Source organism: Hordeum vulgare, chromosome 4H (genome assembly GCF_904849725.1).
Source record: "Hordeum vulgare subsp. vulgare chromosome 4H, MorexV3_pseudomolecules_assembly, whole genome shotgun sequence".
NCBI lineage: Eukaryota > Viridiplantae > Streptophyta > Magnoliopsida > Poales > Poaceae > Hordeum > Hordeum vulgare.
In genome coordinates this window covers 468,016,310-468,031,591 of record NC_058521.1, presented here as the reverse complement: position 1 = coordinate 468,031,591, position 15,282 = coordinate 468,016,310, and the positions used below count along the sequence as shown (strand labels likewise).

The following is a 15,282-nucleotide window of genomic DNA, read 5'->3' as shown; positions in this document are numbered from 1 at the left end:
CCACATCGGGTACATGTTAATTTCTTGGGAGATCTCTTGTGTCTTGGTCATCCAAGAAACAAAACTCGGTATCTTTGTCTACTGCCGAAGCTGAATATATAGCTGTCGGATCATGCTATGCGCAATTACTATGGATGACTCAAACTCTTAAGGATTATGGCATTCATGTTAGAAATGTTCCATTGTTGGGTGACAATGAAATTGCTATTAAAATTGACTATAATCGTGTGCAATATTATTGAACAGAACATATTGAATGTGACATCATTTGATTCGAGTTCATGTTGGTAAAGGAGATATATATCTTAAGCATGTTCGTACTGACAAACAATTAGCTGATATCTTTACCAAACCACTTGATGAGAAAGTATTTTGTCATTTTAGGAGTGAGTTGAACACCATTGATGCTTCAAACTTGAGCTAGACTCACTCGGATGCATGTAAGGGCATGAGATTGATTGTCTATGCATGATGCCATTGATATGACATTATCTTACATCTTGGAAACTATGCTCCCTTGTATTGCATCTAACCTTTTTTAGGTACTTGGAAGAAAAACACTTTGCAAGATTGCAATCAGCTCACATCGAACGCAATCTTGAAATAGCCAAGTATCAACAATCCCTTCTTCGGAGATGAAGGAAGAAGACAATAAAATCATATCCTTGACAATTAAATGATAATGAAATTCACTCATGTCATTTGGATATATTATGTTCTTCCTTGCATGACTAACCATTGTAGGTGAAAAATGAACTAAAACAACAAGGATAGCTCCCAACTCAAGATGATCTTCATCAACCTTGAGCATCCACAACAAGTTCTCCTACATGCCATGTAATCAACCTCATTTGAAGCTATGTACTTATATCCTTGATAAAGCTTTGCATCAAGTCATGAGGTAAAGCCACTCAAGTGATATGAAGACATTAAAAAGTTTAATAGAAAAATGATAACCGCATTTTTGTTCTTAACATTGAGTATGACCTATGATCAAGCATTCTTGCTTGACTCCTCAAGTCAAATAATCTAATATAGGTGGCCTGGTCACCGCCCTACATCTAGATGGAGTTTCATGTATGGTTCACATTTTTCATTGCATACTTCCTTGGAACCATACAACTCTCATCTACATGTATGTATATTTTTTTTAAACCTATTATTTGTGTTGTTCTATTATTTCTTTTAATCGGTATCTTATAAGAATCTTTAGATTATTTTCTGTCTATTTTCAGTGAAGGACTTGACTTTCATTGCAACTCGGTTTCACCAATCTGGGAAACTCGGTCCACGAAATGCATCCAATTTTTGCGGCAAAGCTCTCAACTTGTTAGCACATGTTATGTGGGTGAAATGATGATATCATGCCAACTTTCAAACTATATATTAAGAGTTCATTTGTAGTGCTTTTCAATTTCTGGGTCATTTAGCTCCAAAAAATCAGCAAAAGCATGAAAAATACCAAATGAAGTTAGAAAGTGTTGAAAATTGATGATGTGGCCTTGAATGGTTCATTTTGAACACACAAAAAGTCTGGAGTTCAAATAAGTTCGAAAAAATGAAATGCCTTTTGTAACAGATGATTTTTCGTATGAAACCCTTATACTTCGAAAGAGATTGTTCGATTTGTACACGAAGTGCATCCAGTTTTTGCGGCAACACTCTCAAGTCTTTAGCACATGCTATGTGGGTGAAATGATGATACCATGCCAACTTTCAACCTATATATTAAGAGTTCATTTGTAGTGCTTTTCAATTTCTGGTTCATTTAGCTCCAAAAAATCAGTAAAAGCATGAAAAATACCAAATGAAGTCAAAAAGTGTTGAAAATTGATGATGTGGCCTTGAATGGTTCATGAAGACTCTATTTTTAGTGTGGATATATATGAGATGTTATGTTTCATGTGTCGAATCATGTGAAGAATAGATCTTGTTGGAATTTCTTGAATCATGTCGAATCATGTGGAATCATGTCGAATCATGTGAAGAATAGATCTTGTTGGCATTTATTGAATCATGTCGAATCATGTGAATAATAGATCTTGTTGGAATTTCTTGAATCATGTCGATTCATGTGGAATCATGTCGAATCATGTGAAGAATAGATCTTGTTGGAATTTCTTGAATCAAGTCCAATCATGTGGAATCATGTCGAATCATGTGAATAATAGATCTTGTTGGCATTTCTTGAATCATGTCGAATCATGTGAAGAATAGATCTTGTTGGCATTTCTTGAATCATGTCGAATCATGTGAAGAATAGATCTTGTTGGAATTTCTTGAATCATGTCGAATCATGTGAAGAATAGATCTTGTTGGAATTTCTTGAATCATGTCGAATCATGTGGAATCATGTCGAATCATGTGATGAATAGATCTTGTTGGCATTTCTTGAATCATGTCGAATCATGTGAAGAATAGATCTTGTTGGCATTTCTTAAATCATGTCGAATCATGTGAAGAATAGATCTTTTTGGAATTTCTTGAATCATGTCGAATCATGTCGAATCATGTGAATAATAGATCTTGTTGGAATTTCTTGAATCATGTCAAATCATGTGAAGAATAGATCTTGTTGGCATTTCTTGAATCATGTCAAATCATGCGGAGATTGGTGAAGAACCACCTGTTCTTGCCGGTCTTGAACCTCTCCTCGATCTTGGCCTTGGTGGAATTGGCGGCGGTGAGCTTCTTGTCCTTGGTGGTGAGGGTGTCGGGGGCGCCGAAGACCACCTCCTTGAGGTCGACGTCGAGGGTGTAGTGGGTGGGCATGAGGTGGGTGAAGTTGACGAGCTTGAGGAAGACCTTGAAGCGGGACTTCTTGGCCGTCTTCTTGGCCGAGTCCTTGCAGATCACCTTCTTCGGGTATTTGGCCCGGTCGGCAACCAGGCAGTGCCCGTAGGGGTGGTCGCGGGTGCCCTCATCAAACACGCGCACGATCATCGCCTTATTCCCGGTGTACCTTCCCTGCAGCAGGACCACCGCCTTGCCCGGCTTCAGGAACTTCACCATCTTCCTTCTCCTCTCCTCGCACTGCGCCGCCACCGATGGGTTTCGGGTTGGGGGAGGGGTTGGAGGTTGTGTGCGGGGGGAAAGCTGGCGGCGTGGTTGGGGAGGAGATTATATAGGGTTGGCGGCGCTAGGGTTTCGCTGAATCATGTGAAGAATAGATCTTGTTTTTGGTGGTTCTTCACCAAGCACTTCGGTCGTGGCAGGCACATGCCATTCGTGCGGTTTGTGGCACCAACCAGGACCAAAGACATCCTTTCGTGTCGGTTGGTCATACAAACCGGGACCAAAGACCCCCTTTAGTGTCAATTTGCGGCACAAACGAGACTAAAGGTCTCTTCTTCCCGCCCGTTAGGTTGCTGAAAATTGACCTTTAGTCCCGGTTTGTTCCTCGAACCGGGACAAGTGGTTTTCGCATATAAGGCGGGAGTTATCAAATTTTCCCCAACCTCTCCCATTTTCCCCGCGCTGCTGCCGCCGATCCATTCCTCCTCGTCATCATCGCCATCCCTGAGCTCGTCGTCATCTCCGCCGTCCCTGAGCCCGTCGTCTTCGCCGTCGCCGCCCCCGCCCCGAGCCCGTCATCGTCGCCGCCCCCGAGCCCGTCGCCATCGCTGCCTCGCCCCGAGCTCGTCGTCGTCGCTGCCCCCGAGCCCGTTGCCCTCGCCGCCCCCGCCCCGAGCCCATCGTCGTCGCAGGCCTCGAGCCCGTCGTCGTAGCCGCCTCCGCCCTGAGCCCGTCGTTGTCGCTGCCCCCGAGCCCGTCGCCGTCACCGCCCCCGCCCCGAGCCCGTTGTCGTCGCCGCCCCCACCCCGAGCCCATCGCCGACCTCGACCCCGACCTCGACCCCGACACCGACCCAAACCTCTGGTCAGACATACCCATGCCTAGGGTTCTTTCTTGGATATGATTCTTGTATATTTGCAAAATATTTGCTCAAGCCCCGAATGTTGTTGCGTAAATGTTTGCAAAATACATATATTGTGTTCTGTTATTGTATATTTGGTGTCATACTGGCATGTTGAGAAAAATAGGTAGTGGGTGCTAGCTAAATTCAAATGAGATGATTATTGTATAAATGATAACTATAAAGTAAAACATTAAACAATAAGAAAAATTTCTCAAAGGAATTTGTCTCGACGTCGACGATTCCCGGCATGCATCCTCGTCGTCGAGTGGTCAACGCTGGTCTGTTTGATAGGCGCCAGCATGTCCGGGACTGGGCTTCGCCGAGCTGGCACTCGGAGGTGTTGTTGGGGAACGTTGCATGGGAAACAAAAAATTTCCTACGCACATGAAGACCTATCATGGTGATGTCCATCTACGAGTGGAGATTAGATCTACGTACCCTTGTAGATCGCACAGCGGGAAACGTTAAGAAATGCAGTTGATGTAGTGGAATGTCTTCACGTCCCTCGAACCGTCCTACGAACCATCCCGCAATCTGTCCCACAAACCGTCCCGCGATCCGTTCCGATCTAGTGTCGAACGGACGGCACCTCCGCGTTTAGCACACGTACAGCTCGATGACGATCTCGACCTTCTTGATCCAGCAAGAGAGACAGATAAGTAGATGAGTTCTTCAGCAGAGTGACAACGCGCCGGTGTTGGTGATGAACTATTCCTGCACGGCTCCGCCCGAGCTCCGAAGAAATCTAATCTAGAGGAAGAACTACGAGGTGTAGGTTTGAGTTGCCCGTCAAAGTTGTGTCTCAAATAAGCCCTAAACCTCTAGTATATATAGGAGGAGCCAAGGGGTGGGGCAAAGCCCTAGGAGCGCCAGCCAAGGAGGCCTCCTTGGGTCGGCCGACTTGGGGAAGGGAGGAGTCCTTCTCCAATCCCACTTGGATTAGGACTCCTTCCTTATTTCCCACCTCTTTTGGATTTTCCTCTTTTTACTCATGGGCTTTCCTTGGATGACTTTGTCGGCCCATTATACCTTATTGTACATCCAATAAACCCACGTGGACACCTTGGGGCGTGGTGGGCCCACCTAGTGGGCCCCCGGAACCCATTCGTCACTCCCGGTACACTACTGGCAATCTCCGAAAACTTTCTGGAATCCAAACACCAACTTCCTATATATGAATCTTCATTTCTGGACCATTCTGGAAACCCTTGTGACGTCCCCGGTCTCATCCGGGACTCAGAACAACCTTCGGTCACCAACACATATAACTCAACTATACTAAAACATCATCGAACCTTAAGTGTGCAGACCCTACGGGTTCGAGAACTATGTAGACATGACCCGAGACACTCCTCGGTCAATATCCAATAGAGGGACCTGGATGCCCATATTGGATCCTACATATTCTATGAAGATCTTATCGGTTGAACCTCTGTGCCAAGGATTCATATAATCCCGTATGTCATTCTGTTTGTCCTTCGGTACGTTACTTGCCCGAGATTTGATCGTCGACATCCGTATACCTATTTCAATATTGTTACCGGTAAGTCTCTTTACTCGTTCCATAATACAATATCTCATGACTTACAATTATTCACATTGCTTGCAAGTCTTATATGTAATTTGTATTACCGAGTGGGCCCCGAGATACCTCTCCGTCACACGGAGTGACAAATCCCAGTCTTGATCCATGCTAACTCAACGGACACCTTCGGAGATACCTGTAGAGCACCTTTATAGTCACCCAGTTACGTTGCGACATTTGATACACACAAGGTATTCCTCCGGTGCCAGTAAGTTACATGATCTCATGGTCATAGGAATGAATACTTGACACACATAAAACAATAGCAACAAAATGACACGATCACATGCTATGTTTATAATTTGGGCCTTGTCCATCACATGATTCTCCTAATGATGTGATCCCGTTATCAAGTGACAACACTTGCCTATGGCCAGGAAACCTTGACCATCTTTGATCAACGAACTAGTCAACTAGAGGCTCACTAGGGACAGTGTGTTGTCTATGTATCCACACATGTATTTGAGTTTCCAATCAATACAATTCTAGCATGGATAATAAACGATTATTATGAACAAGGAAATATAATAATAACTAATTTATTATTGCCTCTAGGGCATATTTCCAACAGGGGCTACCTTCCGGGGGGCGCGCCTTGGTGAGGAATTCGGGTCTCATCGTTGACCTAGAGCTTCTTTGGTGGCGTTCGCGTGGGCCATTATCGGTGCCGAGGGAGCTGGCCCCCACGGAGGTGGTATATCACCGTGTCAGGGAGGAGGACGAGCACGTCTATCTCTACATGGCTGCGTTGGATGCCAGGTTCTCCAATACCTGGCAGGTTCTCCAGGGACATCACCCGAGCTATGATCCGGTGATGGTTCGTTATCTTTGGGTTGCCACCGCCTACACCGTGAGACATCAACTGGGTTTTTATCAGTGATATTGTATGATAATATTCGACATGTATTAGTGATAATATTGGTTATGTTTCTGTTTGTCGTTGCTCCTTGTATAACTTTCATGAGTTGTTAAATGAGTAAGATGATGATGAGTTATATGTCAATTATTTGATGTATGCAACGGGTTGACTTTAGGTGTCGTGGGGGTCGCTTCTCCTTCTTTTCCTTGTGTGCTAGATAGAGGAAGAATACCGACTGTTGTCGTGGGGGTCGCTTCTCCTTCTTTTCCTTGTGCTAGATATTTGTAATGCACTAGGGAAAGGAGGAGTAGCGACCATCACCGACGGTCGAAATATCAGAAGGAGTGTCCACCATATACGTGAGATTAGAGTTTAGGAAGGAAAGACTCGACAGACCTAAAGTCAACCCGTTGCATATTGAGTAATAGTGATCTGTGTGTTGATCAGTTTTAGGAAGGAAATGTCTGACGACGAAAGGAAGTTCGCTATGTGCGAATACTGCCAAGACGAGTGCGGCATGTGCGACACGCCTCACCTAGTTGATGATAGGCGCTTCAGCATCATGCTGGATAAGGACTTCGAAGTGGATACAGTAAGTCACAACGATAAGTATTTTTTCGTAATTAAGCATGACTTCTTTTGCTTCAACTTATATTTGTTACTATTCTACTAGCATATCCCCTGCCATATAAGAATTTATGTCTTGGATAAGATTGGTTTCAGTACTGAAAAAACTATGGAGGTAAAGAGAGTTCACTTGAGGACCGAGCATGGTTATACTTTTGCCGTAAAGTTGTACAATGTAGACACCTACTCCTATTTTGAATGCACAAATTGGCAAGCACTATGCAAAGCTTATGCATCTGAGCCTAATATGCTTATCACCTTTGATATTCGTCCGGAAGATGAAATTGAAGGTAGTATCGACATTTGGGTCGATGTGCAGATGCCTCTAGTTCTATCATTATGTGAGTTTCTCAACCATATTTATTAAGTAATTTATATTGTTTATTTAAAAATAGTTGACAACTTATTTTCGTTCTTCAAAAAATGTACGGAAGATGGTAGATAGAACCTATTACTACAATGATGAAGCGGAATTAACTTGTAAGGAAAAACATCATCTTGTCACATTTATCAATTATCTTGAGAATCACAATACCTATCAACAAACTCCCCCACATTATGGTAAATACGTGCCACTAATGCACGTGGTGAACTACGGTAACATGCATGGAGATTGCATGGTAAGATTTTCAACTATTATGACATTCGTGCATCTTTTGCATAAATTCTTGTAAAACTAAACTACATTGCTAGCTACAAAGTTAATACTATGTTTTTCAACAGAAAATCCCGCAAGATTGTGTGCCTCATCTGATGTTTCCAAGAGGTCGCGTTGATGTTATGAGCATACGACCAACACGGCCAAGTCAGCCTAGGTGTCTGCATCACTCCTGTCCATACCGGATTTCTAAAACCGATGAAATGACAATCAAAGATTGGAAAAAATGTATGGTCAATCATAGAGAGATACTTGGAAGCAACATTGTGTGCAGGCCAAGAATGGGAGACAAGATCATCTCCATTCTCCATAATGGAGAGTCAGGGCCTATCTTGTTTTATGATATTCTACCCCAGAGAGGGTAGAGTAGGTCCTATGAGAGAGGAGTAGGTCCTAGGTACAATGTGTTATTATGTGTTGCAATGTGTTATAGTTGATGATGATGAGGAGGAGGAGTTGTGATTATGACTAGTGACCAACTTTTGTTATATGATGTCTCATTGACGAAAATGATGATTAATTAGTGTTGGTGGTAATGACTATGATGATTATTAGCTATAGTGATGCAAGAGTTTTTATATTAATATGATGATGATGTTGATCATGATTATCATGATGATTTGTTATTATGATCATGATTGGTTATTATATCATTGGGGGAAGGAAAGCGGATTAGATTCATGTGTGGATGAATCTTCGACGTTGGGTTCATTAGCCCAGATGTTGTAAATGAATGGTCGGTACGCCACAATACCTAAGAGATCGAAGATAACTTGCTAAAGTCATTACTTCTACGTCACGGAGAAAGAGAGGACACTTCTCTCTATTAGCTAGCTAACAAAATATAAAACCCTTAAATTAACCCTCCAAAACCCCCAACACACCCATTCAAAAAAACACCTCCTGGTCCCGGTTGGTATTACCAACCGGGACTATAGGCCCTCCTGCGTGGGCTCCCCGCAGAGGCCACGTGGAGGCCCTTCTGTCCCGGTAGGTAAAGGAACCAAGACTAAAGGTTTTGGGCTTTAGTCCCGACCCTTTAGTCTCGGTTCCGGAACCGGGGCTAATGGGCCTCCAGAACCAGGACAAATGGGCCATTTTCTACTAGTGTTTGAATCACTCGATTTTGAATCGCTTGGTACGTGTGAACCATGCATCATGGGAAAGATGACTAAAACCCTGTTTTCCGGCATGATGCACTGGGCAAGTGACTTATTGGAAATAATACATATTGATGTATGCGGTCCAATGAGTGTTGAGGCGCACGTGGATACCGTTATTTTCTTACCTTCACTAATGACTTAAATAGATATGTGTGTATTTACTTAATGAGACACAAGTCTAAAACATTTGAAAATTTTAAACAATTTCAGAGTGAAGATGAAAATCATCGTAACAAGAAGATAACTTTTTTACGATTTGATCATGGTGGTGAATATCTGAGTTATGAGTTTGGCACATAGTTAAGACAGTATGTAATCGTTTCACAACTCACGCCACCTGGAACACCACACCATTTGCTTTTATCTAAAAATAGGAAATAAAATTACATTGTGGGTACAAAGAGGATAGCTTTGCATGATATCGGAGAACTAAAATGTGAAAATAGGTGCTTCTTGAGTAAAGTAAGAATATCTTATAATATATTATAAATAGCGTGTGTGTAATAATGATGATATGGTGTGCGGAATTATCCTTAGCAATTGATAACAAGATCAGTAATAATTATTCTAGTTTTATAAGAGGGAGAGGCATGAGTTAACATACTTTCTGTACTTGGATTATTTTAACTTATGATTGGACCTCTAGCAAGCATCCGTAACTACTATAAACCATTAGGGTAAACCTAACCATAGTAATAAGTATCAAGTCCCCTTTACTCCCATATGCAACAACCCCCTTACTCGGCTGTAATCTTCTATCACTCTAGCCACCCACTACAAGCGAATTATGAACGTATTGTCATACCCTACATTAGGAATCCTACACATGTTTGCGACGCGGGAGGCACCATAGAACAATAGAAAAATAAAACATACAACTCAAACCAATCAATATCATCAATCTACCCAAAGGACAAAAGAAATCTACTCAAACATCATAGGAAGGCAACATATCATTGGATAATAATATGTAGCAAAAAGCATCATGTTCAACTAGGGGATTACACCAGGGTGCGGGAGAGTAGACCGCTGAAAAGAAATGAGGGAGGTGATGAAGATAGTGATGTTGATTTAGACGATCACTGCGGTGATGGTTCCCCCGGTGACACTCCGACGCCACCGAGAGAGAGAGAGAGCGGGGTAGAGAGTCTCCCCCTCGGGCTTCCTCCTTCGTGGCCTCCCCCTAGATGGGGAGAAGTTCTCCCCTCTAGTCCTTGGCCTCCATGGCGCCCAGAGGGGCGAGAGCGCTTTCCATATTGGATCTCTCTCTCTCTGTTTTTTCTCTAGTTCATGCTTGTTTGATGGTGTTTCACCATTTCTTAAATATCTGGAGATCCATAACTCTGCTTGGTATTACGTTTTGAGGGAATTTTATCCGTAAAATATTTTTATTTTGGCGAAAGAAGGGCTCCAACCGCCTTACGAGGTGCCCACAAGGCTAGGTGGCGTGCCTATGGGTGATGGTTGTGCCCTCTTGCCTAGTAGGTAACTAGTGGGATCCTCTTGTGATGACTAGGGTGATGGGTGATGGGTTTGCCCTCCGCTCCATTATTTTTATATAGTACATATAAAATGTCAAGAAAGTTTTGTCCAGTTTTGAGAACTTTTATTTTCTACGCAAAAACAACATCACGATAGTTATGCTCGAAACAGCATCAGTACGGGTTAGTTCCATTAAATCATATAAAAGTGCATCAAAATCATACAAAAGTATTGTAAACACAGGTAAATATGGCATGAATACTTCATAAATTATTGATACACGTGGGGACCCCGACTTACGAGTCGAGATCACCGAATGAACGTGCTCAGTGACCCCAGAGATCAATGCTCACCGAACACACAGATACTGAATATTAAGAATCTTACATCCAACATACCAAAATGATAGAACCAATGACCAACAAGGTCAAGTTCACATAAGTAAGGCCTATAAGGCCAAATCACACCGATATATCTACTAGCATAAATCTTGGGGCTAAGCGGGTGCCCATGCCATCAGCCTACACCAACATGCATTCTGATTGGGAGGCATCCTAGTTTGCAAGTCCGTCTCCGATGACGTACTCTTCTCCAAACTCCGGTCCTTCCATGTCTGGTCAATAACATAACCTGTGGTAAGCCAGTGAGTATTTTGAATGTACTCGCAAACAACCCATGATATGGATAATGCAGTAGGTATGACAACAAGTAATATGCGGTTTTGGTGGATAGCAGCTTAACCGTAAATAAATATGATCATAGATGGATGTGCATCACAAGCTAGATGGTATTAGAAGAATAGGTTACAAATATCAACATATCTGTTATGGGCTGAACACTTCAGGTTCATCCGATATGCCAAGTCGCCAAACTTGGTCATATGAACTCTTTCACATAACTCTTTGAACACACACATACACTTGGTTTATGCAAAAACGACTCGACGTAGTTTCAGCAGGATTACCCAACTGTCCTTGACCGTGGACACGGCTATTCGAATAGTTTTCCACTCTGCAAAGGTTGTAAGCTGTACCCACGAGATCCGGGAAACTTCTATGTCATCCACGACTCGTGGTATATAACATACCTGAGGTAAGTACCCGATCAGTACCTTTCCCCTAACGATACTAGAAAAAGAGATCCACTCGATTGGTACCTAGCCCACATGATATATGTATTACGAGCACTGACTCTGGACAGTACCATCCATGCGGGGACCAATGGTGTGCCCGGAACACATAAAAACGACATAGTCATCCTACCTGGCATGACCCCGTCACGAGAGTGACCTCACATCACTCCCGCCACTAGTAATGTGGCTCTTTCCTAGCACCGACCAGAGTAATCAACAAAGCCCCATCCCATAAAGGGGTAACATGGTCGCACATGTAAGGTTGGGACGGTCGACACATCATAACTCTAATCCCATTTCCAAAACCACTCACACGAAAATACACCCGGTGCACCACTTTTTCACAAGTGGCCACCAAACTCATCATCACCCTCGGGCATTAGTGGCACCCGACGGGGTTTTCGTAAACCTTTGATATTTACCATCATCATGCTCATGCTTCCACTATGCTTAGTTGTACTTGTCAACATGATATTAACGTGATTCTCATAGGTGGTAGGATCATGCTCAAAATGCAAGTGCTTCGGAGGAGCCATCGAAAACATCATATCGATGATTTACCGAATACTCATGATCATATGCAATGTGAATAATTGCTCTACTAGCATGCAATATAATATTTGCTCAAGCATGGTCAAAGGATTGCTTGCCTTGATCAGCTAGGTATCCTGGGTCTTCGAGTCCAACTCCTTCATCAAACGTGGTATCTATCGTCGTAGTAAATAATAAAATAATAAGTAGCTCACTCAAAAACAGAACACAAACTGACTTTAAAAATGTTGCTCTATTCTCATAAATCTATATTATCATTTTGAAAATATTTGTCTATGTTTTAGTGAAGGGTTTATTTTAAAAATCATTTTAAGAGAAGCTAAAATATTCAAAATAGCATTTTTAATTATCGTTATACAAAAAACTTGTCTCAAAAATTTGTGCAAAGGCTCTATTAAATTCTACTCATTTTTAGAAGAACTGTGTTGAAAAAATAATTAAATTATATTGGATAACAAATTTTACAAAAATCCTTTAAAACTGGATTAAAGAGAAAAAGAAAAGGGGGCTATGGCTCAGGCCTGGCTCGGCCTGTGGCTTGGGTCGGCCCAGCTGGCCAGCCAGCCAGCTAACCTACACGCGCGCGCGGCGAGGTTCAAACCTGACGCGCGGGCCCCTACGGCCAGCGGTAGAGAGGAGAGAGGGGAGAGACTAGAGCCACCGACAGGTGTGCCTTACGTGTCGGGGTCGTCTTCCACCTCTGGACAGAGGGGAGGGAAGGCACGCCAGTGACCCTACCGGTGCCCTCGAGCCCAATTGATGGCAGGAATGGAACCAGCTCACTGTCGCCTACCTGTTGGTGGTCGAGGGGTCGATGGGGAGGCCCTAGTTCACCGGTGACGAGGTGGTTGCGACGGAGCCGATTAGGGAGGCTGATGAACTAGGTGCTACGGGTAGGGATTAGCTCTGGGAGGTGATGGGGAAGCTCCTTGAGGCTGCTAGGGTCACGGAGAAGGAGAGCGTAGCGTTAGAGCTTGCCCGTAGCCCGAGATCGAAGGAGCTCCGACGCGGCGGGGCCTCGGTCGATTTCGAGAACGGGAGCTCGCTGTGCTCGAATGGGGTGGCTAGGGGTGTGATTTACGCTCTCGAGAAGTGGGATGAGGGTGTTGGAGAGAGGGGGAAGGCTTATTTATAGGCCTCCAATGGTGCACCGAGCTGGAAGCACCGATGGTTTCACCGTGGCTCACAGGAGCGGTAGTGAGAGCTCGGGGTCGAAACCACGGTATTGCGGACATGGTTTAGGACCCCTGTGACTCACTAAGAGGGAGAGAGAACGAGGAGGAGCGTGCATGCGTGGCCGCGGTCTTCTATCTGAATATGGCGCGCGTGGCACGCGTCTCTCCGGTCAACAGAGCGAGGGAGGAGGGGCCCTGAGGCTGCCCTGATACACACGGGTTGCCAGGGACGCGAATGGGCGACGGGGGAGGGTTGAACCAAACGGGGCTGGCCACCTTTGCTTCGGGTGCGCCCTGTAGCGTGCCCAGAGCGCAGTTTTGGCATGCCATGGCATGCTTGCGCGCTCTGGGGTGCCTTGGTCGTGTCTGGTGCGTCCTGGGGCTAGGTTTGAAGATACTTAGCCATTTGAGAGCCGGGAGACTCTCTACTAGCTATGGGAAGTGGTTAAAGTAGTGATGCCAGCCTTGACCCAAAATTTAGAATGTGGTTTTTGGCTTTTCTGTGTGATTCAAGCAGGGGCCACTCTCCTGCAGTTGGGGAGTAGTGTTGGCTGCTTGGTCAAAGATTTGGAGGAAAGTGTATGGCTGTGGAGTGAGGTAGGAGCTGACTTACTAATCTGGCAAAAGGTGTTCGACAGGTGTTTGGGGGTAGCTACACTTTACCATTGGTGATGAGAGTTAACAGGATTGAGTTTGATGCAAAAATAGAATGCTCCACCAAATTTGAGCTTCATTGGACAAGTTTGGCAATGCAAACTTGAAATCACCCCTAAATGGGCAGATCTGTCCCTTCCAAAGGGAATGTGGCTAGATTATCCCCTGCAAATACCATTTTTGGCGAGACTCCTCATTTGAGGTGTTGAACACTCCCGCAAAGTTTCAAGCCATTTGGAGAAACTTTGCAATGTAGAGATGTTTCAACTTGATTGTGGACACAGAGGGTTTTATGATTATTTAGTGAACCAAACCACCTTCGAATGATGTGAAACTTGGTGTGGCCACCAAATATAGCTTGGGAAGGTTACTGTAATTTTCTAGGAATTTATTGGGAATATTTTCTTTGGAAATATTTCAAAAGATTAAAACAGACACATTAGGTTTTCAAGGGTTTTCTCAAATAATTTGAATATAAATAGGGGTTGAAAATCTTATGTATGGAAAAATATATGTCCTCTGAGTATGTCCTATTTTTCTTAAATTTTCTAAGGCAGAAATGTAATTTTTCATATAGAAATATCATTCGTGGCCTCAGAAATGGACATGCATATAAAATAGGAAACTAATTTGAAAAATATTTGTTTTATGATATTGGAGAGTTAATATAGTTCTAAAACCAGATTACCATCTTTGGGTAAAGGCACTCCTTGTCATCAAGGACTTGTAGTGCAACCCAAAGCAAGGGCTTTAAAATAGTCAAAATAAGAAAAGGAGAATTTGGGAATACTCATGTTATCAAAATATGGTTTTGGAATCCACTCACTCAAGCATACAAGCACATAATGACAATCGTGGCACTCACAGCATTGGTTTTTGGATTTTTTTTAATAAACTCAGATTTTGAAACTACAGTTGAAGTGAGGTAAAAATAGGGTGTGACAGACCTATCCCCCTTATAAGAATCTTGTCCCCGAGATTCCTAAGCTAGGTGCTAAAAAGGTGTGGAAATTCGGATTGAAGACAGTCTTCACGCTCCCATGTTGCTTTGGCTTCGGTGTTGTTGCTCCAGTGAACCTTGACGTACTTGATGGTGCGGCTTCTGGTGCAACGCTCTGATTCATCCAGGATGCGGATCGACCTCTCACGATAAGTGAGATCTAGTTGGAGGTCGATGGCTTGATGGTCAATGTCCTTATAAAGATCTGGACGGTTCGGCGCTTTCACACACTTCCGGAGTTCTGACACGTGGAAGATGTTGTGCACACCCTGAAGTTCCAGACGTAGCTCCAGCTGGTAAGCAACTCCTCCACGCCTTGCCGTGATCTTAAAAGGTCCAATGAACATTGGAGCAAGTTTCCCTTTGACGTGGAACCGGGAATGAACTCCACTTCTCTGCGGTGAGAGTCCGCATAGCTTTTCTGTCGCGACTTGGCCGCTTTCAAGATATCTTGGACAAGCTGCACTTTGTATTCT

The 15,282-nt window shown here is 43.7% G+C and overlaps 1 protein-coding gene across 1 annotated transcript; it reads right to left on the bottom strand.

Moving 5' to 3' along the window:
- Window positions 1-2,595: 2,595 nt before the first annotated feature.
- On the bottom strand, window positions 2,596-3,012 carry LOC123450626 (60S ribosomal protein L27-like). The gene has a single exon (XM_045127783.1). The coding sequence runs from the start codon at window positions 3,010-3,012 to the stop codon at window positions 2,596-2,598; it is 417 nt and encodes a 138-aa protein (XP_044983718.1).
- Window positions 3,013-15,282: the final 12,270 nt, after the last annotated feature.

Coding starts and splice junctions, on each gene's coding strand:
- LOC123450626 (XM_045127783.1), bottom strand. CDS start 3,012: ATGGTGAAGTTCCTGAAGCCGGGCAAGGCGGTGGTCCTGCTGCAGGGA.